We start from the raw sequence: 23,912 nt of genomic DNA, 5'->3' as shown, positions 1-23,912 counted from the left end.
TGAATATCTTTTGACAACCCCCAACACCCTCCAGTGACAGTCAAAAGAGCATTGATTTGATCTTCAAGTGGTTTGAAATCTGCAGAGGCACACGATAATCTTTCCCGCGAGTTTTTTGGCGAAAATTTTGGCTCTTTTTCTGGTGCATGGATAGAGAAATATTCAAGTACAAATAAATTTATATCATTTGGTTGATTTAAACATTCCAATTGATCATGTCCTTATTGCCAACCGATGTGCATCAGGCGCTTAGCCAGCTTTTGAATGGGTTGGCTTCTGCTGATAACAATATTAGATCAGAAGCAGAAAAATCATTAGAAACCGAATGGACATTAAAACAAAATGTTGAAATGTTATTATTGTTCTTAGCAGAAAATGCATCTACTCCAGGGAATGAAACTTTACAAGCATTTTCGGCGGTTTTATTCAGACGTATTGCAATCAAGTCTCCCAAAGATTTTTCTAGCGTTACTGATCGAACAATTGGAGTAATAAGTGAACCAGTTCGAGCTCAAATACGTAAACTTTTATTAAATGGTTTTACTTCAAATCAAACAAATCAAGTCAGACATAAACTTTCGGACGCTATTTCAGAAGTGGCTAAAGATGATGTTTCTCCTCCTGGTAGCTGGGATGAATTAATACCTGCTTTATTTCAAGCTACTACTAATAATGATCCAAGCTTCAGAGAATCGGCTTTTAGAGTTTTCTCTTCTGCTCCGGAATTGATTGATAAATCTTATATAAATCAAGTGTTACCCATCTTTAAAGCTGGTTTTGAAGATTCAAATGATGACGTTCGTATTGCTGCTTGTACTGCTTTTGTGGCATTTTTCAGAGATATACCAAAAAGTAATTGGAATACTTTGGCTCCTTTATTACCTGATTTATTAAACTCTTTGCCTAGATTCTTACAAAATGGTCAAGAACAAGCTTTGGCTTCAGTTTTAGAATCTTTAATTGATTTGGTGGAATTGGCTCCAAAAATGTTTAAATCAATGTTCCCAACTATTATCGAATTTTGTTCTGCCGTATCTAAAAATAAAGAGGTAGAATCAAATGCCCGTATGGCTGCTTTAGAATTATTAACCACCTTTTCAGAAGTTGCTCCAGTTATGTGTAAATTGACTCCAAATTATACTAGTGAAGTTATTTTAATCACTTTGGTTATGCTTACTGAGGTTTGTATCGATGATGATGATGCTGCTGAATGGAATAATAAAGATGATAACGATGATGAAGATGAAGAACCTGAATATGATGCTGCTCGTCAAGCTTTAGACCGTGTCTCTTTAAAATTAACCGGTAAATCTTTGGCTCAACCTCTTTTCCAATATTTACCAGATATGTTACAAAGTAGTCAATGGAGAGAACGTCAAGCTGCTTTAATGGCTTTATCTTCTGCTGCTGAAGGTTGTGCTGATGTTTTGATTTCAGAAATTCCAAAAATTTTGGATTTAATCTTACCTTCTTTACAAGATAATCATCCAAGAGTTCAATACGCTTGTTGTAATGCTTTAGGTCAAATGTCAACCGATTTTGCTGATCATATTCAAATAACCGCAGGTTCTAAGATCTTACCGGGATTAATTTCAATGTTAACTAATAAATCTGTTCCAAGAGTTCAAGCTCATGCTGCTGCTGCTCTTGTTAATTTCTCTGAAGCTGCTTCAAAAGAAATTTTAGAACCATACTTGGATGACTTATTAAATAATTTATTAGGTTTATTACAATCTCAAAAAAGATATGTTCAAGAACAAGTTTTGACCACTATTGCTATTATTGCTGATGCTGCTGAAAAAACTTTTGTTAAATATTATGATACTTTAATGCCTTTATTGATTGAAGTTTTGAAAACTGATATGGGTCAAGAATCAAGATTATTGAAGGCTAAATGTATCGAATGCTCAACTTTAATTGCTTTAGCCGTTGGTAAAGAAAAATTCGAACCTCACTGTAAAGAATTAATTCAATTATTTGGTGTTATTCAAGAATCTTCTCAATCCGATGATGACCCAGTCATTCAATATTTAGAACAAGGTTGGGGTAGAATTTGCCGTATCATTGGTAAAGACTTTTTACCATATTTGCCAGCTGTTTTACCACCAGTTTTAAGTGCTGCTAAAGCAACTCAGGATATTTCTTTATTAGAAGAAGAAGAAGCCGAAGAATTTAATAATAATGAAGAATGGGATGTTATTAATTTATCGGGTAAACTTATAGCTGTTCATACTGCTGCTCTTGATGAAAAAGTTTCTGCATTAGATTTATTAAGAACTTATGCAATTCAATTAAAAGGGGACTTTTACCCCTTTGTAAAGGAAATCGTTCAAGATATTGGACTTTCAGCTCTTGATTTTTACTTACATGATGGTGTTCGTGCTTCGGCTGCTTTAACTTTGGCTGCTTTATTGAAATGTTCAGTTTATGCAACTGGTAATAACTCTGAAGAATCTTTAGGATTATGGTCACAAATTTCTAACAAATTCATAGATGTTCTCACTAATGAACCAGTACCAGAATTATTGGTCGCATATTATACTGCATTTGTTGAAGCAATTTCAGTTTTAGGACCAAATTGTTTATCTCCAGAACAATTACAAAATTTAGCTATTGCTATCAATACCAATTTAACTGATATTTTTGAGCATATTAAAGATCGTGATAACGAAGATGATGAATACACTGAAGAAGTTGATGACAATGATAATGACTACTCTGATGAAGAATTATTGGATGAAATAAACAAAGCAATTTCATCCATATTTAAAAACACTAAAGCCAATTTCTTACCAGCCTTCCAATCACTCATTCCAACTATTGCATCTTTCATTAATGACGAAAATATCAATGTTAAATTATGTGGGTTATGTGTCATTTGTGATCTTTTAGAACATGCTGGTTCCGAGTTTGCTTATAAAGAAATGTTTACCGATGTTGTTGCAGAATCCCTTGTTTCTCCAGAGGCTAGCATTCGTCAAGCTGCTGCCTACTCAGTTGGTGTTGCTGCTCAATATGGTGGTTCTAACTATGCTGACTATTGTTTAGCATGCTTAAGACCATTATTCGAAATTGCTGTAATCCCAGAGGCTAGATCAGAAGATAATATCACTGCTACCGAAAATGTTGTAACTGCCATTGCTAAAATTTGTAGATCCTATGGTGCTAGTGTACCAAATTTGGATTCCATAGTTCAAGAATGGGTCACTTTATTACCAATTATTCAAGATGAAGAAGCTGCTCCATTTTCCTATTCCTTCTTAGCAGAATTGATACAAAATCAACATGTGGCTGTCACCAGCCAAATTCCAAAAGTTGTCGAATCTGTTCTTCAAGCTTTGGCCCATGCTGCAATTGGTGGTACTACTGCTGAAAAAGTAGTTACTGCTACCAAACAATTACTTGGTGCATTACCCCAAGAAGAAGCTGTTGCATTATTACAGAAAAACCCGGCCTACATTGACGTTGCTCAAAAATGGTTCTCCTAGATATCTTTCTTATTCTACCCTTGATTATCATCATAATCTCTTGATCTTTGCTTATTCTATTTTCTTTTCATTACTTTTTTCCTATTCTCTTTTCATTTGTATAGTCACATAATTCATAATTTATTTACATTTCTCTTTCTAGTACTCGCCACTGTTACCTTACTAGATTTTCCATATATATATCATCTAATTGAAAGTACATCAGTAAAATCATTTGGAAATCTCCGTAGTTTTTAGTTTTGCAATTTCAAGCTGAAATAAAAAAAAAAAATTTGCCTGTATGAAATCGCGTTGTAGTGCCAAAGTTCATTAAAAAGTCAGTTTAAACAAACAAAAACAACAATAACTTGTTTAAAGCTCTTCTTCTTCCACAGTCTTTCAGCAAGAAGTCCGATATCAGAAAGTTTTCCATAGTGTTTGCACAGGGAGTGTATCCGAACACTTTTTTTATTTACTTTTTAATCCGGTCGAACAGTTGTATTTTCATTCGAAGAAGATCATTCCCATTTTATTTGCAAGGTTAGATCAATTTTGATTGATTTGATTGGAAAATCCATGTTGATTCGTTGATTAGGTATATTGATATGTCCAGTTACTCATCGACTTCATCTACAATTCTGTCGTCATCCAGGTCTCAGGGTAAAAGACAGTCTTTAGGCACTATTGAGTCCAGCGTTACTAGATTATTGGTGTCAACTAAGCATTTACTTGAAAGCTTGACCAGATGGGCAAAACAAGAGGCAGATGATAAATATGTTTCCGATGCCTATGTGAAGTTGGGCAATGATTTCCGTGCAGCAACAAGGGCGTTCACTAATGCAGGAGTAGATATATCAGATATAGGGGATGTACCTCATGCTTTGAGAATCATATTAGAAGCTGCATTGAGTGAAGCTCCTAGTCAAGAGAACTTAGATCGCTTTTTACCAAATATTAGAAATATCATTGTCACTTTACTTCAAACTTTGAAATCAAAACAATTAAAAGCTAAAACCTTGTCTATAGATAAACTGCAAAGAGCAAAACAGTCAGAAGAGTCAAGCCGATCCAGTTCAAGAGCAAATTCCCAATCTCATACTCATACTCATTCTCACACTTCCTCTAAACAACTTTCAAATCCTGAAGCTGTAAATGATAAACTTAGCCCCAGCCAAACTGCTACTGTATCTAGACAATCGTCTTCTCATAACTCTCCCAAAAAACCTTACATTCCTCAGGCTCCTCCCATTGCCCCTTTTGAATCGGAAGATCCTGGCTCGGGTCCCAATCTGCCTCGAAACTCTCCCTCCAAAAAATTGGGCGTTGAGCTGAATGATGCTCTAGCTCAACTTCAAAAGGGTAACTTCTTACAAAGAAGAGCTTCTAAAAGATTTAGTGCTTATCAATATGCTAAACTTACAAATTTCACTCCTCCAGGAAATCTACCTAAAATCTCTTCTGCCGATTACTCTAGTTCTACCCCGAATAATAGTTTTGATTCCAAAGATTATCCTCCAACTCCTACAAAGCCACCTTCAGCTGAAAATAATGCAGAACTTGTCCCTATCTTTTTACAGATCCATGATAGAACTAAAAAAGTTAATATAAAATTACCAGTAAGCTTTGCAGCACTAAGATTATTATTCGTTGAAAAATTTGCTTATTCCCCTCGTGGAACCTCATTCCCTGATATTTATATAAAAGACCCTCAATCGAATGTTTCTTATGAACTTGAAGAACATCTCTTAGAAACTGATGTGAAATCAGGTTGTGTGTTATGTTTAAATGAAGAAGATCCTCAAAAATCATCTATAAGAGAATTAGAGGATAAAATTAGTTCATTAACTTCTAAATTCGATTCATTGAACTCTAACTTATTATCAGAGGTCAAAGATGCGATTAAAACTATCGAAATCCCAACACCAGTTGTTTCGGCTCCTACTCCTGCTACAACTGCGCCTGCTAATACTAAAGAACCAGTACCGGAGAAAAAATCAACTAAAAGTATATCTCAACTCAGGGCCTTGAATGACCTTCAACATGAATTGGGTGTTATAAGACAAATTCAAAGCTCAAATAAAAACGATTTGAAAAATTCATTTGAAGAAATTTTTGAAAAAGTTAAGGAAGTCGAAAATAGCGGTCTTCAAGCTTCTGAATCTTCGAGTAGAGCTTACATGAACAAAAGTAACCTCAAACTTTCTGAAGATTCTGATGCTTTGTTAACCAAGGTTGATGACTTACAAGATGTTATGGAAGCATTGAGAAAGGACGTTGCTCAAAGAGGTGTCCGTGTAGGTGAAAAACAATTGAAACACACTCATAAAGAAATTGAGCACGCTAAAGATTTGTTAAAAGACTTGTTTGAGTACATTTCTAGTGGTAAGCCTATCTGGAAAAAAATTTGGGAATCAGAATTGGATAAAGTATGCGAAGAACAACAGTTTTTCAATTTACAAGACGACTTAACTCAAGATTTGCAAGAAGATATTAAAAAGATTGAAGAAACTTTTGATTTGATAGAAAAGTGTTCAACAGAACAAAGTAAACAAGGGGCCTACAAGAGAAACAAAGTTGTCGCAAGGTTGCATATTCCAGAACCGGGTGAAAACCTTCATGATTTGAAAGATGCCGTTTTAAATGAAGTGGTAACTTTAAGACCTGATCATGCTAGTAGGCTCGAAGCGATCGCAAAAGCCGAGAAGCTTAGAGAGAAAGAAAGAGAAATGATGCAATTAACGAAATTTCAAGAAGAACTTGGTGATTTTGTTGGTGACTCTAGGCTCAAAAAATCAGGAGGCATAGAAGAACTCGAAAGATTAAGAAAGGAAAGAGATAACGAAAACTTGAAAAGTATATTTGGTGTATTTTAAATTCTATAAAGTATTTAGTAGGTCAATTATATTTTGAAACTTGAAGTGTTTATTCTTCAAACTATTTGTAACACAATTTCTGAAGCAGTCGATGATTCTATTATTCAATTCCAAATCAAGATTTTTAGATTTGAATTGTTCCAACGTAAACTCTAGTAGTTTCAATATAAAGACGAAAAATGTACCAGCTTCAAAATTGTCTTGTGATTCAATTCTTGAAAATTCACGGTAAAAACAATCTAATACTGATCCTAAAATTAAATCTAAACTAAATAAAGAAGACTCCAATGATATCATTTCTGTGTCTAATAATGAAGGGTTGAGTCGTGTTCTGTATGATCCTTCCAAATATTTGTAAATAGACTTGAAAGAGTGCTTATTAGCAGCTGTTATTGGGTTGATGGTATCGCTGCTCTTCCTAATATCGAGGTCTTCTTTATTTATTGTAAGACCAACAAAGTTAAGGTTCTTGTCTTTGTTCGAATCATCAAAATTAATCCAATCACTTTTCTCTTCGTTTACAAATGCCCCATATTCTTGTACCTCTTGACTTTTAAGCTTTTGATAAACTTCTTTGCATTGTGTAGCAGAAGTGGAAATGAAAAGAAAATCATCAACTAGTCGTAATAATAGTGAGTCGGTTTTGGATCGTAATAAAAAGTCAAATTGCTCATCAACAAGCGAATTGTATACCATATCACAGAAAGTTGCCAGTAGAGGAAATCCTTGGAATACCCCTTGTTTCCTCTCGTATTGCTTTCCATGGACTAGAATTGTGGAGTGAAGAACTTGACCCTTGATTATATCTAGGATTTCTGACTTGGTGAGTTTATTAGTTGTTGTTCTATCAACCAAAATTCTATTCTCTATCTTGTTCGGTAAACTCAAATTATAACTCTCTAGAACATTTAACTCATCTATATTAGAATGATCTTTTATAAGGGCCCTTAATCTCCTACCGAATTTGTTTGATTCACTATGTTCTTCAATCCTTCGAATGTAATACCCAGAGGTATCATTGTCATTTTGAAAAAGCTTTTCAAAGCATTCGATTATCTTGAATTGGTTTAGCTGATCATAGCAATGTTTCATGTCGAACTTGACCATGAAGATTTTTGATAACAGTTTGTTCTTCGATAACAATTTCAGTTTGAATTGATTTATATGATAAGTGATGTCCAGAAGAGAGTAACACCTTGGGTGGTGTAATTTATTTCTTGAAAGTACTGATGCATTCTTATTCGCAATAAGCTGAAGAACTGGGAGTACAACATTATACTTGTGACTATTATATTTAATTCTTTGACGTTCGAATTCAGATGCTGATTCCCATTCTTCCAGTATATAGGGCCTCTTTATGGGAACGCAAAGAGGACGAAAGTCATTCTTTTTTGGTATTAAACGTAATTCTCCATAGTTGAATTGCTTTAATTTCAAAATTTCATCATCTTTAGTCTCCTCCTCCACAACGCTTAAGTTATCTTGTATATATTTTCTAAGCCAAGGAGCTGTTAGTTTCATCCATGTTGAATGAGTGAAATATAATAAGCCTGAAGTTGAAAGATTAGTATAGTGGGTAGTTTCAGTGACATGCCAGAACTTTGCAATTAATTTACTAATAAATTTTTGTAAGAACCACTCCATAAGCTTTGTAAGAGTTTCTAGTCTCAGCTGATAGTCTTGTTTTGAAGTAATGGTTTGAGATTTTCCAAGCCAATGTATATCAGTTATTTTTACCAGTTCCAAGATTGTTTCTTTATTAAAACGATCATTTTTACCGGCTTTGATAAAAGTGATGAGTTTTTTGAATATCATAGATTTGTTGTTTTGGGAACCCCAAATTGCAAGAGGAAATATCTTGCCAACGATTGTAAGGGTGAATTTAATTACATCCTCTACCGGAGAGCTTTGCATTAGGATGTTTTCATTCGACACGGGTCTTGGTGATAGGACTTCCCTAAAAATCGATCTATAATGGGTTCTTCGGTCTTTCTTTATCGAGAGCTCTAATAAAGGTACTAATCGCTTAAACTTTTTGGGTATTGATAATTTTGAGGAATCGAGCCCGAATATCATATCCAAAATAGCCTTTGGATCGTCAGGAAGTATTTGGAGACTGTCACTGCTGAACCTTGAATTTTTAAAGAGCATTCTTGATTTAGTTAAGCAAACTGGTTTCTTTTTAAATGGGAAATTCACCAACCCAAATAATTGAACATGATTATCATGAGAAGTCTTGACATAACAGCTAGTATTCAAAATCATTTTGATAAACTTATTTGCACCAATTCTTGTATATAGCCTTTTCCAATTAACGTCTTTGATTGCATTAACTTGGAAATTGATGTAACGGTTATGGGACTTCTGAGTCCCATTTGAAGGATAATAACCATTTCTTAAGACATTTGTGGATTTAGTCTCAGTTAAATAAGCAATTATTTTATCGATAACATCATTGTACTCCAAGTCTGGATCAACTCTCAATGCTGGTGGGATTCTTTTAATCTTCTCTGAATCTGACCGGTCTTGAATTTTTACATCATTTAGAAATTGGACATAATCAGCTGGATCTTGGTACAAATCGTTCGTTTCGTCTATAAGACAGCCCACTAACTCTGGATATTCACTTTCAAGATAGAATTTTAGCAGAACATGACTCATTTTCCGCTAGTTGTATCATAGTCACTTGCAATTGGTCAGAATGAAAGCCTTACAGTGCTTATACTGCGATATTTAGCTGATCTTAACTTTTTTTTTTTTTTTCAGTGAAATTTTTCATCTTACAACGATTTAGTACCGTTCCATATTTTTCAATATGGTGAAAGCATCCAACAATAAGAACCATGTTGACCTAGAAAACGCCGTAATCGGGGGGTCATTGAAACAGATCAAGTGTCCAACGTCCAAAGTCTCGGATCCCAAGAACCCTGAGCTTATATCGGTTTGGACCTGCGATATAAGACCTATTCAGACAAAAAGCATAATCAAACTCATGGCCGAAGAGATAACGCCATATGACGAAGTCTCGTTAGTTCACGTCAAACGATTAAAGAAACTAGACCCTGAGGAAAAAACTAGAGGGGTTGTTATACGGGCAATATTATGTTCTACTGAATTTTTAACTTCTAAAGCAGAGGTTTGTGCATTTATGAAAGAGAAGGATACAATGTTTGATGAAGAATTCAGCAATATACAGAGGCACGAATTACCGAGGTTTCTTCCGCCAACGAAGGAAACAGCCTTGTTGTGGTCTACCCAGTATTGGCCAATGTCCTGGAAAGGTAATCCCAATCACCAAACTTTGTTGACCACCGAGTTTGATTTAGATATAGAAAGGAATATGGTTTTAAAACTAGAGCAACTTGCATCGGAAGAAGCCAAGTTGGGGAAAGTACCTATCGTGACAATTATTGCCAAACCTGAGAGAAGTAGTGATGAACTAAATAAACCAATTTGGCAGATATTGGCAATAGGATACGATACTCGCCATCAGTATCCATTGGAACACAGTGTAATGAATGTGATCAAACTGATTGCAAATAACGAACTTGAAAGGAGACAGAACAGTACTCAAGAGGAACAAGATGATTCCGACAATTATTTATGTCATAATCTCTTGGTGTATACCACCCACGAACCCTGTGTGATGTGTTCGATGGCATTGGTCCATTCTCGGATTGGGAGGTTGGTTTATGTTAAAGATTCACCAAAAACGGGAGCATTGGGCAGCTGTTACAATATTGGAGATCGAGATGGGTTGAACTGGAAATTCGATACCTGGAAGTGGATTAACTCAGGGGAGGTCCAAAAGTTGGAAAACATTCCAAATATAAACCTTGCCAAATCATATAATGTTTAAATAGATTAATAGAATAATAGAGTAAATGCTGAAGTATTCATTGATAGAATAATAGAATAAATATTTCATGGTAACATTTTTTCACATTTGGCAATACTCTTAAGTGTTTCCTGAACCAACAGAGAAACATCCGCTTGGGACCCTCCTCTTATCCAAGACTTGCCGTATTTCAAGTCATTCAACTCGTCGATTATCAGTTTGATTTCTGCAATCTCCTCCTTGATCTCAGAGTCTATTAACTCATTATTCGTCTTGAAGCTCTCTTCCAAACTTTCCAACTTCCCCACTAGTTCGTTCAACGATCCTTTATCATCTGGTATAACGTTCGATTCCCTTGCCTTCTGTTTAGTTACTTCCAAAGGAACATTGAACTCCTGGTCGATTCTGTCCCTCACAGACTCAACTGTGGCACGACGCTGTCTGACAAGCACGTCGTATATTTCACGAACCCTCTCCTCGGGAATATCCGGAGGACACTCCTTCTTGAATTGTGGGAAAGGTATGATACTTTCAAGGTCTGCTTTTGCTAGGAGAAAGTTCTCCAAGATAGAATGGGATTCCATTACGCGTCTTAACTTGATCAATTTCACTTGGAATTCAAACCGAAAACAACCTCTTGAACACCACGATCGCTGACTTGCTGGACTCACTTCTCCTGATCTTCTTGTGAGCTGCTATTATCGTTAAAAGTTGAAATTCTAACATGAAAAATGAAAACTTATGTCTGGTTATGGAAAAGTCGTAGAAAAGGGTCGTGTGGATTGGTTCAATTTTTGAAACTAGGAAAAAAAAAAAAAAAAAACAAGTTCAAAAGTTCGATCAGACCAACCATCACATACTTCCACCAAACACAACTGTTTGACTCTTGTTTGGGTACTTTGACACAACTTAGCATTGATACAAAAGACTTGATGTCTCTAACGTACGAAAGCACTTCATTTCAACCGCAGGCCTTATCCACTGGATTGCATTCTCGAGTGACTAAGGATCCCGAGAATGCTCTTATCATAAACACGGCACCTCAAGGAAGGTCAGCTAAAAGGAATGCACAACAGATCAATTACGCTGAATTCGACAATGTGGATGATTTTGAGTTTGAAGACACGCCAAGTTCTACTTTGAATGCTAGTCTAGCATCAGCCAATGCCCAATTTAATGCTAATACACAAAAACTTCTACTTAAACCAGCTAAGATTATACATTCGGTGGTAGGAGGTGAAGATGAGTCTCAAAAGCTACAAGAGCTTGTTCATAAGCCCCAGGAAGATATACTTATTCCTATTAGATTAGATTTAGAATATAATGCTGGTAATTCCAAATTAGTTGATTTTTTCATGTGGAATCTTAATGAAGCTTTAATCACCCCAGAACAATTTGCTACTTCTTTATGCAATGATTTGGATTTACCAGGTACAATAAACCAAGAAATTGTTGAATCGATAAACAAACAGATTGAAGATTATAATTTTGTATCTACTTTACAACCTCCTAATAATGTGGAAATTCATGTTGTAATTGATTTGGCAGTCAGTTTGGATAAAAAATTATATCAAGATAAGTTTGAATGGGACTTATATCAAACCGATGTCACCCCAGAAACTTTTGCTGATATCGTTGTTGCTGACTTGGGTTTATCATTAGAATTCAAACCTGCTATTTCCCATTCTCTACACGAAGTAGTTCTTAGATTAAAGAAAGAGATTTCCGAAGGTACTTATAATCATGAATTACAAAAATACCAACAATTAGCCGGTTTGATTTTTGAAAGTGGTATAAGAATTAGAACTGAAAGTAGTGTTCATAATGGAAATAACCATTGGGAACCAATAATTGAAGTTCTCACTCCTTGGGAAATAGAAAAGAGAGAAATTGAAAGAGAAAGAAATATTAGAAGATTAAAGAGAGAAAATATGAGAAGAGAAGTTGACGAATTCAGTAGTAACAAAAGAAGAGCTATCATGAGTAGGAGAAGATATGATGAATTAGAAGGTACTTGGAAAAACTAGTTTTAAAATTGATGATTTCTGTATAATATTATTCTTAACGTGCTTTTAATTCTTACTTCTCTTCATTAATTCCTATTTCATTATATCCATGAATGTAAGTTGTATAATAAAAAACTGTTCATATTCATCTGTTTCTATAGCGGTATATGTAGATAAGTATAAGATTAGACGAGTTGCTCTACAAGTTTCACTGTTCACTTAGTGACTACTTACCTTGGAGCCCCAAGTCCCCATCATGGTTCGAACTGAAAAATGGCCTCCTCCCATTAAATCAAAGATAGCTAAATTTTATTTTGACATTTAATAAATTCCACATTTGACAAGCTTTATTTGAAGAACACGAAAGATACTTTTCATGGTGTTTTCTTATTCCTCAGATTTATATATTGGTTAATTTTTGTCAATTTTTTGCCTAAATTCAAACAATTGTATAAAAAATTTATACAAAATAGACCAAACCATAAAATGCTAACTGCAAAACAAGTAAGATACATCCACTAACGAAACATATCTACTTGGTTTAACCAAACTCTTACTTTAATCGTGACCAATCATGCTTAGCTGCAAAAAAAGATGCTATGGGATATTTTTTGAAGAACGGCAAAACTGCTCGCTTGGATCTTGCAGCCATACTCATTGAATACCTAATAAAGACCAAAAGAAGTATGCCATTTTTAACAATTTATAAAATATTTCTTAACATACCATATAAATTAGACCATAAAAGCATCGAATAAATCACAAAGGCGTTGGGTGCAATTGCATTCAAATATCAATATCAAAACTAAATTTTGTTATTTCGTAGAAACTCAAGCAATAACAACCAGGTCACCGTCAATAAGCTGAAATGTCTATATTGAAGGTTCTTCAAAGAAGATACTATGGTGTTCAAATGTCTGTTTCTAAACGCTACATTTCTTTTCACAATTCTATGAAAATAATTGACTATATGGGTTTTTTGTATCTCCATGGCAATGAAAACCAATACGTGATGGATTACCAGACAAAGGACAAACCAGAAACAATTTAAATAATGCCAAACTTAGCACGTACCGGGTATGGACCTACAAATCAAGGATCATTCTCTCGTCACCTGTCTCATATTACCATAATACCCAATACGCAACAAATCATATTGAATATGAGTTCAGGTCAGTTCGTTTTTCTCTTTGATGAACACCTATCAAAATTGAAAATTCAAAGAACAGAGCTATCAAATCAAAAGTTTTTAGTAAGATGTTAAAGAGATTTCAATATTTTGTACTGGCAATTTTGCAATTATCATTTTTGAATAAGAGTTTTCATGATGCATAAGTATTAATTCCAAGTAGCGAATATAGATTTTTCAAAAAAATGCAGTTATATGCTCTATATTAAGTTCTAATAAGACATGTTTTTATAACAAGAAATCCAAGTTTGTATCAAGCTATATCGAATAATAGGCATGTACATGCAATGTTTAGAAGAAAAACTCTTATCTCAATAGATCTTTAGTAATCCCATTAAGAATTAACAAAATAAATTAATTCTCATTAAACTGAATTTACTCATTAGTACACACAACGATTATACGTTTATGAAATAAACACTTCCTGTAAATTTTCAAGATAAACAAGATAGATTGCAAATAATTATAAACTGTCAAAATCAAAATGTAGCTCATGATAATATGTTAATTTCTCAAGAACTACTGTCATTAATCAAAAACAGCATATCGAGAGTGGTACCTATTTGTCTTAGTTCAGATCATTACTAAATTCACAAGCTACAAATACCATGTAGACTATCTCAAAAAAAAAAAAAAACAAAATTTGATTGACGAAGACTTGTAAGCGATGTTTTGAAATCAGCAATCAAATCCTAGCTAAATTCAGTAAGTTTCGATGCAATTATTGTAGGATCCTTACGGATAACCGCACTTCACTAGTCTAACGATCCAGCAAATATGACATGAAGGCATCCTACACCAGAGAAATATCTTTGAAAGCCACTGGAATTTTCTACCACCAGCCACCTCCGACATCAGTATCTAAATTAGTTTCGAGTACAACTGAGAATTATTCTCAAAGACGTCCAGTTGGGGCTGCATTATGAGTATACAATCCAAAACTCGATGTCGATGTTTACTTTGTAATTTCACTCAATAAGTTGAACTTCCAAAATTCAACCCAATTTCAGTCGCATTGAGCTCTCTGGGAAAACAGACAACTAAACCTAATGCATAGCGACTCATATGTTTAAGTCTGAGATTATGGATAATTTCAGAGTTCTAGGAACCAATCCCATAAAGAAAATACAAACTCAAACTTTCAGGTTTAAGCCTAGTGTAGATCTGCCTTCATAGACATCGGCTGCAAAATAAAATTATGCTTTAGACACCATAGATACGATACAATTCTACTTATTCAAAGTTTCTCATAAACGACAATCCTTAAAAGAGGCTGAAATGAGTTCGTGGTAATAGACTGTATCTGAAATTGTTCTTTCTGATCTCCAAGATATGTCTCTTGTCTTTTAACATGTGACTAAGTCTATAACATATTCCACATGGTGTATATTTAATCTGGATATAGATTTAACAATGTAAAGCAACTTTCAAACTATCATCCGAAGCGGGATGTGTACCATGTAGAATTGGCATCATTAACGCTATTGTGAAGAGATGTAAGTATACCTGCTAAGAAATAGAAAGACCAAACATTGAAGCCCTTCTTACGATCCTAGCGCGAAAAGGAGTGTGATGTAACCTCCAAGTTGTATGACAACAACACTTTCATTACTTTATTTTTAGATTTGAGCGTTTTAAAAAACCAAGATCAACCATTTCGGCTGACAATTAGACTACTCAGCCCAGATTGAAGACTTTGCAGAAGTTCTCTGAAGGGGATATATAGACATTGGAAAATATCTCTTAATGACAACAGATGTTGCTGCAAGAGGTATTGATGTCCCAGATGTAGATTCAGTTACACAATTAGATCCTCCTAATGGCCCGGATGCAACTGCCTTATTAACTCCATCAATATCAGTAAATTCTAAATATGCAAATCCTTTAGGTCAAATATGCTTGACTGGGATAAAAAATTTGAGATTCCAAGTAGACGCTTACGTGGGTTTTTAGAAAAGAGTTAATCTAATTGAGTACGTCCATATAGATTTAATTATTACTTAGAATTGGGCGCCACTCCAATTGACTGGTATCTAGTAATACGACTCGCAACATCAACACAACATCAAGATTATGTTCGCCCCATGCTTTTAATATGTATATATGTTGCTACGTTGAGTTTTGAAGACTTATCATCATTCATCATTTAGTTTTACTGGGATGTACAGTCTGGAAATAACCAAGAGCCACAAATTATGAGCTTCAGAGCAAACCCGAGTAGGCCCTATTCTTTACATGTACCTGGCTCTTTTACCAGCCTATCGACACCATGATATGCAGAATCAGAATCTATATTCAAGAAGTGCTATAGCTTCTGAAAATGTCAATGCTGAAAGTTTTCGACGCTAAATAGATCTGAAAATAGAAACTATATTCTTCCTTCTTCGTTTATCACAACCTAGTATCAATCGGTATTAAGTCATTCGATCCAAACCAAATATACAAGCGCTTATGTTAAGTTGCTGAATTATCTTATGGATTCAATCAATGCCCGAACATCTAGTAGTAGCTTATTAAAAGAAAAAATATGGTTTATCAGTGCTGAACGCTTTGGAATTATTGAATAATTGCAATACCATTCTTACACTTACACTCTAGTTGTAAATTTAGCTGTGTACGGATATGGAGATCTATGTTGAGTAATCAAGGCTTAAGTATGGGGATATAGACAACTCAATTGTATTCGATTGTATTGTAATATTAAGGCACATATCACAGCTTAAGCCGGTCAAAATATTTTATTTTTTGGCGATCAGAGACTTTTGATTTGTTTTTGAATTTTCATTTCATCTTTCTGCGATGCTGATTAATAAGTTTAGATTCAAAGCCATTAGTGGAAAACCAAACATATTTGAGTCTAAGTTATTAACTGGTGCGGGCTATAGATTTAGAAGCATATTAACCCCACGATACTTGTGGAAGTCAGATTATCCTTCTCCACAGAATCAGGCAAAGTTACTTAAACACTTTTACAACTTTAGAGTATAAACGGAATCAAATAATTGGACTTTTTTGTAAGATAATGTGTTGTGTTTGGGTGCAATTCCTAATAAATTCAAGGTTTTCAGTGGATTCATTTACCAGGAATCTTTGGTTATTACGAGAAGGTTAATCAATAAGATCATCCTTGTTTACTGCCAGTATATAGAGTTTTTGAGTTCTGGTTTATACATTTTCCTTTACTATCCTCGTGGTATAGTACTTGCTTACAAGCATATGCCCTTTCAACCTCAGTTGAGAATTTAAGTGCCTAAGTAGAATGATCGTTCAACTTATGCTAAAGGTAGTAGTTTGATTAGCAAGAGGATTTTATGTAATGCTTAGATGAACAAATTTATTTAGTTTATGGAACTCATCTCCTTCTCAGAATTATTTGTTGTTCAATATATCTGGGCTTTTGCAAAAGGCTTATTTTCACTTTTATCACGGTTTGTTTTTTGAGGGTCAAGTAATTCTTTTGCTTTTCTACGTGTCAACATTATTAGTTGTGAAAATTCATATCATTAGTAAGTTGGACCTTTTAATACTCATGGGCGTAAGTTTTCTTCTTCAGTACATATTCATATAGCTAAAAATTAAAGTCGACTTTTTGATCTTAATACAAGTTTATGAATCTTAAGTAAAAAAGCGTATATGGTGTTCATGAAGCATTGTCAGACTGCTTTGCCCTTATTGGTTTTCCAGTATTTTTAGTAAAAAAATTTATTTGGCATGTTCTTCGAGGTCTCCATTTTTAAGTTTATATTTTTTTACTTTCCGTAGGTTACCATCCTTCTTTTTGATTTCATGCAAAATAAAAATGTGAGACAATTGCTTTTTAAATAGTTCAATATAACACAATTCTGGTAATATTCTTACTGCATTTTTCATAAGTGATAAATATTTCTAGTTCTGAGATCGCTACAATTTAATTACATAAATAGATTATTATCAATCTTATTTTCCTCTGGTCGATCTCGACTTTCAGAGTTTAATTCTTGTAGATAATGCTAATGATTCTTCCATTTTCCTTCAAGTTATTTCTATTCTTATAGTTTTAGTTAGTAATTCAAATGCTTTTCAATTTTACATTAAACTTTAAAGTATGAGTAGTTATATTTAAAAGTTAAATAAATAAAGATGCTTCATATATTTTTTTTTTTTTTTTTTTTTTTTTTTTCATATAGATTGTTTGAATATTATGAAAGTAAGTAACAATGGATTTCTATAATGTTCTGATGCTTTAGTCAGCTTTGAGAAAAGGATGTTTCAATTTTAAGTTTACCTCGAAGTAAAAGTATCTTCACGAAGCTTTAATCCATGATAAACTTTGTTATGAAATCTATGATCGCCTGAAAATGCCGTTATGGTTTTCTTCAAATTTAGTTCAGGTATGGTCTCAAGGGAAATAAGGTGTCGTTTGTTTTGGAGAAAGGTTAACGTAGGTGCTCGTCGGGTTTTGTAAACATAGCCTAGTGTATCCTCTTATTTGATCAAAACTTTACTACTGATACTGGGATAGTTGTAAATAGTGTATACATGTGTCTTGGAAGGATAGATTAGGTTGTGTTTTGTTGTAGACTAGTTTCAACTGAATTCTTCAAAATTTTAAAACTCGACGCGATTTTCCAACTGAATGAACATTCATGACTCTTTGTTTCGTCGAAGGCTTTTGGATTTGGTTGATGCTAAGGATGAAGCTCTCGAAGAAGAGAGTGCAGCTTTAGATATACATATATACTTCCATGAACTTTCCTTGAAATGGCTGAACTTAACAAACATGTTGTTACTTCTTTAACTAATATTGATACTAGTTGTACATATTAAACTCTAATTCAACAGGGATCTAGTCTAGTTCCCTGACCCTGAAACCTTAACTAATTTCTTAAGACTTGTATTCAATGTGGTTAAAATGGTCGCATTGGAGCAATAAGTGTGAGTAAATCTTACATGTATGATGTGCTAAGATGGATGTCCGTATCTAAAAATACTCTTCTATAAGATTCTGACCAAAGTTGTGAGTTAGTTATACTCATAGGATTGTTTAAGCTATGTCTATTTTTTTGCAACTTAATAGTATAATTTGATATATTTTAAACATTTTCTGAAGAAAGTTGCGAAAAATACAGAATCTGCTGCAAAATAGATCCAAACTTCATAATTTAATGAACAGTGGGCAATGGGCAGAGGGAAATTCGATGATAAATAACGATGAGTTGATACCCTACGTTAGAATTCTTGGATTCACTTCATTTTACATTTTATATATGCTTTCTAAAAGAAGACGTTTTCGTTATTCAATTTTCCTAAACTTTTTTTTACAAACATTGTATGTATTAGGACGCGATAACACAGATGTCAATGAATGGCCTTGAGAGACTTTGATTTGTATAATTGAAAAACCACTTGAACTCAATAAAACACTTAAAGTTATACAATGATATCTTTCAAAATTTGTCGAAGAAGGATTATCAATGTATGCTTTGGAAAACATTGATATCGGTGAATTTTCCAGTAAGAGCACACAGGATCAAGGGCGAACTCATTGGAATGGCATTTGGAATTTTGATCTTAGCAGTAGAATTTAAAAATAGCTTGGACCATACTAAGGCTGCTAGAAGAATTCATAACCAATACCAGGAGATCTCAAACAATCTGCTTCTTTTGGTAAATCACATAGGTCAACCATGTCAACGGCGGAGGTTAACCTGCTTGAATAGAGGTGTGTTAGATAACACTCCCTTCCTTCGATGAATTGCAAAAGTTAATGAAAAGAAAAGAAGTTGAGATGTCACTCAATTTCAAAATTGGTTGAAGGTGGTAATAAAAAACTGATTCCTCCTCAATTAAATTTATGTTTTTATATAGTATTAAGAATAAAGGTTTTGACTTTCTTATGAAATGAAAGGCTATATATGTAAAACAAAACACCAAGAAGTCGTCCTAACTTTCTCAAAGCTGATAAGAATTAACGGAGTCGTGATTTTGATTCTAGCTTCCTGACTTACTGAACTAACATCATCATGATTCTACTAAATATTTTTATTCATTTTATTATAGGTGAGTGACGGCATTCATCTCTCAACTAATTAATATACATTCCGAAGAGAATCAGTATTACCTGAGAATTATTGATAAAAAAAAGACGAAACTGTTGGAAAAATAGCTATTTGTTAAGCCTGCCCTAACTTGAACCATGATAAATAATTATGCTACGATTGGATCAATGGGGGATTTCAAGCGCTACGAGATTAAAGCTTTTAGATTTGTGGTAAAGCTGGTGTGATTTTATATGGTTGCAAAAAAACAATTTTTCTTTGCATTTTTCACGAATATTTATATAGTTGAGTAGACTCCAATTGCATAAGGAAGTAGGTAAGGAGAATAGATATATGGGAGCATCTAAAAGTGCACAAGGGACTGCTAACAAGATTAAAAAAGTTTTAGTATTTTTTCTAGCAGGTAAAATTATATTCTCATTACAACCTGAAAATTTTCAACCAACGTCTACGGCCATATCCAGCATAAAGCATGATTACCCGTCCGATCAATAATTATTAAGCTGCTGAGAGCGATGCTGAGTACGTTAGTGGGAGACCATAATGGAAACCATCGTGCTGTAGACTCTCTTCTTTTTTGTAACATTATATTTTTTCATTTTTGGAATCCTCAGGTCTGTGAAGTAACTGAGAAGCACCAACTATTTGTGATCGAAAAAGAAGCAAGGGGGACGCTTACATAGGGAGAGACCAGATTTAATAAAGAAATAGAATCATATTAGAATATATAGTGTATAAGTCTCAAGTATATAACCAGTATATAAGAACAACAATAAATAAGTTAGCTTTCATTGAGTAGAGCGAAATTTAAAATCAAGCCCAGTTTCCCACAGCCAACACCGTCATAACCACCCTGTTTTATAGTCCAATTGAAGTTATCAAGAACGTCATTAGCGTAACCCGAGACATTCAAGTCGAAGGTTTTATTACCAAAAGTCGGGATACTTACGGCGTATTTCGAATCGGCTAGTTTCAAATAGTCAGAATCGAATTGGATTTGATAATTAGTTGACTCATTAAAGACGAAATTTTCACAATTTGAAAGATTAGTAAAGAATTTTTTCCGTTCTAAAGATTTTGCAGGAATTTTAAGTATATTATCGATATTATCATTCAAATTTTCGACGAAATTAGTCAAATCTGGAGCCTTGTCTTCATTACCATCGATAACCTCGCCCACATGATTTGATGATCGATCTTTAATTGACATAAATGTAAAACTATTCAAGGCCAAACCGTATAAGTAAGGTTTATCGCAGTAGATATCACCTTTCACTGTTTTATTGATAAACCAAGTAAAGAATTTGAGACCAGTTGCCAATAAAGTCGTTGGAATATAATCTTTAATTGGAACCAAAAAATCATTACCGAATAATAAATCCGAACCTTTAATTGGATATTTTGGTTTAAAAGTTATGTTTAATCTTAAATTCGGTAAAACATCATTTGCCATATCCAGATTGTCATAAGAAGAACCATCCAAGTAAGTTTTATCACCCACATTATATAAACTATTTGATTTATGGGGAATTGAACCATCAAAATTTTTTATACTGACCGACAACGAGAATAAGCCGATTTCTGACTCAATTTGAACTGGCTGATTGCAATTGACCGGGACAACCGTTGAATTGGCAAAATCGTAATTATTCGATGCCTTGATAACCAATCTTTTGGTAATTGAATCCCCCATGCTGTGGTTATCAAGTGAAGATGTTGAGTTTTGGCTAATTGCTGGTTTTTAGGTTGCTTTTATCATCGAACAACCCCCGTACACCAAAAAATCACACCGACCCGTAAACCAGACCCTCGAAAAGAGCCATTTCCCGGAACTCGCGAGTGATCAGACCGGAAATCACCCGGAAATGGTCGGTTCAACTCAACACCCGTACACACCACGTTTGATTCCCACGCGCAGGATTGCGTCATCCCCTCCTTTATGTCGCGGATGGCTAAACATCCCACGACATTTGCCGGAAGATCCCGCGACATTTTGCCCGAGAGAAAGAATGCAAAAGGGTTACCCGAAGAAAGCTCATTAACGAAGGGAAACGATTGTGAATCAGCTAAAACAATTCTTGTCCTAATAAGTATGACTGGTGGTATAAGAGGGTAAGGCTTGAGTAGTAGTTTTGTATAATTGCTAGATCTGAATAATGATTTATAAGTAATTTTCGGAGTCTTTGACTATTGGTTTATTTTGCGGTTGGGGGAGAGTGCGCCCAAAAAAAGAAAAATGGTTACGGTACATATAAAGGCCAAATTCCCAACTTTGCTACTGAAAATTCGGTTACTTCTTCTTTATTAATCAATTAACTATTTGAATAAGATGTCTAACTCTTTAGAACAATTAAAAGCTACCGGTACCACCATTGTCACTGATACTGGTGAGTTCGAATCAATTGCCAAATACACCCCTCAAGATGCCACCACCAACCCATCATTAATTTTGGCTGCTTCTAAAAAACCAGAATATGCTAAATTAATTGATGTTGCTGTTGATTACGCTAAAGATAAAGGATCTACTAAAGAAGAAAAGGCTTCTTTAGCTTTGGATCGTTTATTGGTTGAATTTGGTAAAGAAATTTTAAACATTGTTCCAGGTAGAGTCAGTACCGAAGTTGATGCTTCATTATCTTTTGATAAACAAGCCACTATTGATAAAGCTATCAATATTATTAAGATTTATGAATCCATTGGTATTTCCAAAGATAGAATTTTGATCAAAATTGCTTCTACTTGGGAAGGTATTCAAGCTGCCAAAGAATTAGAAGAAAAACATCAAATTCACTGTAACTTGACTCTTTTATTCTCTTTTGTTCAAGCTGTTGCTTGTGCCGAAGCTAAAGTCACCTTGATTTCTCCATTCGTTGGTAGAATTTTGGATTGGTACAAGAATGCCACTGGTGAACAATACACTGCTGAAACTGATCCTGGTGTGGTTTCTGTTAAAAGTATTTACAACTACTACAAAAAATTCGGTTACGATACCATTGTCATGGGTGCTTCTTTCAGAAACGTTGGTGAAATTAGAGCCTTAGCTGGTTGTGATTTCTTGACCGTTGCTCCAAAATTATTAGAAGAATTAATGAACTCTAATGATGCTGTTCCTCAAGTCTTGAAGAAAGAAACCGCTGTTTCTTCTGATGCCGAAAAAGTTTCCTACATTAACAATGAAGCTGAATTCAGATTCTTATTCAATGAAGATGCCATGGCTACTGAAAAATTATCTCAAGGTATCAGATCTTTTGCCAAAGATGCTCGTACTTTATTGAAACAATTAGAAGAAAAATTCTAAGTATATAATTAATAAACCGTTAACTTGTATTGAATCGTGCCTAAAGGGTTTGTAGGTTCAATTGTGTATTTGTAATGAATAAAAGCCTGGAACTTGATGACTAAACGGATATTTGTAACATTTTTTAGTCATATTTTTCAGCCATATTGCACGACCGCTTTTCAAGTCAACTTGACACTTGATTTTTTTGTTTTTTGTTGATCTTAATACGTTTTCCACCAATAAATTGATTACTTATCCCATCAGGATGTCTAGACCAGAAACCATAATTCCAGATACAATTCCTGCCCAATACCCGGTGATAGAAACCTCTCCAATTATAAGTGGGTTTGGTAGAGGGTCGTCAGAATTGGGTATTCCTACCGTAAATTTACCAATTAATGATAAGTTAAACTCTTTAGATACCGGGATATATTTTGGTTGGTGTAGAGTTATACCAGTGGTGAAGGAAAATCATATTGTTAAGAGAAACGACGGAAAAGAAATTCTATTTAATAATGGATCTTCATTGAATTGTGATAATAACGAATTAACTGTTCTACCTATGGTTATGTCAATTGGATGGAATCCATTTTACCAAAATAAAGAAAAGACTGCAGAAGTTCATATAATTCATAAATTTAACGAGAATTTTTATGGTGCTAATATAACTTATAGTGTTTTGGGTTATATCAGACCCGAATTGAATTATACTACAGTTGGTATGTAAATATCTTTGATTTTATTTGAATAACACTAACTTTTTTATAGAAGCATTGATTGCTGATATCAATCTTGATATCAAAATTGCTTTACAGGCGTTAGAAAAAGACGTTTATAAACAACGTCGTCATGATCTTGATCCATAACTCCATTATTTAATTCATAACCCCTTGATTCTTCCTTTTGAACATTTCACCGGATCCACCGTCCGCATAATCCATAAACATCCCTGTTGTTCCATAAACGTCCCTGTTGATCCATAAACTTTAATAATAACCTCTTAGTTAGATGCAAAACCTTGATAAGGGCCATTTTATCCTTTTGCCTGCACATAGTCTCTTTTTTTAACTTAGCGAAATATCACGGGCAGAAAAAGACATTTCATCACTAGTTATTTTATATAGACTGATATATATTCTAACTTAATAAATATAACCACATGAAGAAAGTCACAGTATGTTTTCTAAATCCAAAGATCTTAAATGGTGGATAGCAGTCTTT

General features: G+C 34.2%; 8 protein-coding genes across 8 annotated transcripts; 6 read left to right on the top strand and 2 right to left on the bottom strand.

The window, feature by feature from the left end:
* The first annotated feature begins 55 nt into the window (after nucleotides 1-55).
* Nucleotides 56-3,685, top strand: HYPBUDRAFT_153867 (uncharacterized protein). Its single transcript, XM_020221771.1, has one exon. It carries the CDS (start codon nucleotides 216-218, stop codon nucleotides 3,486-3,488), a length of 3,273 nt encoding a protein of 1,090 aa, XP_020074722.1. The 5' UTR covers nucleotides 56-215; the 3' UTR covers nucleotides 3,489-3,685.
* A 184-nt stretch (nucleotides 3,686-3,869) lies between these two features.
* On the top strand, nucleotides 3,870-6,365 carry BUD6 (Bud6p). Its single transcript, XM_020221770.1, has one exon. It carries the CDS (start codon nucleotides 4,073-4,075, stop codon nucleotides 6,338-6,340), a length of 2,268 nt encoding a protein of 755 aa, XP_020074721.1. The 5' UTR covers nucleotides 3,870-4,072; the 3' UTR covers nucleotides 6,341-6,365.
* A 2,790-nt stretch (nucleotides 6,366-9,155) lies between these two features.
* Nucleotides 9,156-10,199, top strand: HYPBUDRAFT_113393 (uncharacterized protein; the record flags this gene model as incomplete). Its single annotated transcript, XM_020218963.1, has 1 exon — nucleotides 9,156-10,199. One exon carries the CDS (start codon nucleotides 9,156-9,158, stop codon nucleotides 10,197-10,199), a length of 1,044 nt encoding a protein of 347 aa, XP_020074720.1.
* A 65-nt stretch (nucleotides 10,200-10,264) lies between these two features.
* HYPBUDRAFT_150285 (Cnl2/NKP2 family protein) lies at nucleotides 10,265-10,762 on the bottom strand (the record flags this gene model as incomplete). The annotated part of the gene is made up of 1 exon (XM_020220263.1): nucleotides 10,265-10,762. One exon carries the CDS (start codon nucleotides 10,760-10,762, stop codon nucleotides 10,265-10,267), a length of 498 nt encoding a protein of 165 aa, XP_020074719.1.
* A 348-nt stretch (nucleotides 10,763-11,110) lies between these two features.
* Nucleotides 11,111-12,205, top strand: HYPBUDRAFT_158482 (uncharacterized protein; the record flags this gene model as incomplete). The annotated part of the gene is made up of 1 exon (XM_020222377.1): nucleotides 11,111-12,205. The coding sequence occupies one exon, from the start codon at nucleotides 11,111-11,113 to the stop codon at nucleotides 12,203-12,205; it is 1,095 nt and encodes a 364-aa protein (XP_020074718.1).
* A 7,901-nt stretch (nucleotides 12,206-20,106) lies between these two features.
* Nucleotides 20,107-21,505, bottom strand: HYPBUDRAFT_153864 (uncharacterized protein). The gene has a single exon (XM_020221769.1). The coding sequence runs from the start codon at nucleotides 21,102-21,104 to the stop codon at nucleotides 20,193-20,195; it is 912 nt and encodes a 303-aa protein (XP_020074717.1). The 5' UTR covers nucleotides 21,105-21,505; the 3' UTR covers nucleotides 20,107-20,192.
* Nucleotides 21,506-21,527: 22 nt separating this feature from the next.
* Nucleotides 21,528-22,743, top strand: TAL1 (sedoheptulose-7-phosphate:D-glyceraldehyde-3-phosphate transaldolase). The gene has a single exon (XM_020221768.1). The coding sequence runs from the start codon at nucleotides 21,741-21,743 to the stop codon at nucleotides 22,707-22,709; it is 969 nt and encodes a 322-aa protein (XP_020074716.1). The 5' UTR covers nucleotides 21,528-21,740; the 3' UTR covers nucleotides 22,710-22,743.
* A 183-nt stretch (nucleotides 22,744-22,926) lies between these two features.
* Nucleotides 22,927-23,845, top strand: HYPBUDRAFT_153862 (riboflavin kinase). The gene is made up of 2 exons (XM_020221767.1): nucleotides 22,927-23,410; nucleotides 23,460-23,845. The coding sequence occupies exons 1-2, from the start codon at nucleotides 22,957-22,959 to the stop codon at nucleotides 23,555-23,557; spliced, it is 552 nt and encodes a 183-aa protein (XP_020074715.1). The 5' UTR covers nucleotides 22,927-22,956; the 3' UTR covers nucleotides 23,558-23,845.
* Nucleotides 23,846-23,912: the final 67 nt, after the last annotated feature.

Source organism: Hyphopichia burtonii, assembly GCF_001661395.1.
Source record: "Hyphopichia burtonii NRRL Y-1933 unplaced genomic scaffold HYPBUscaffold_7, whole genome shotgun sequence".
NCBI classification, from domain to species: Eukaryota; Fungi; Ascomycota; class Pichiomycetes; order Serinales; family Debaryomycetaceae; genus Hyphopichia; species Hyphopichia burtonii.
The sequence above is the reverse complement of the archived record's forward strand: the minus strand, read 5'-3'. Positions and strand labels throughout refer to the sequence as shown.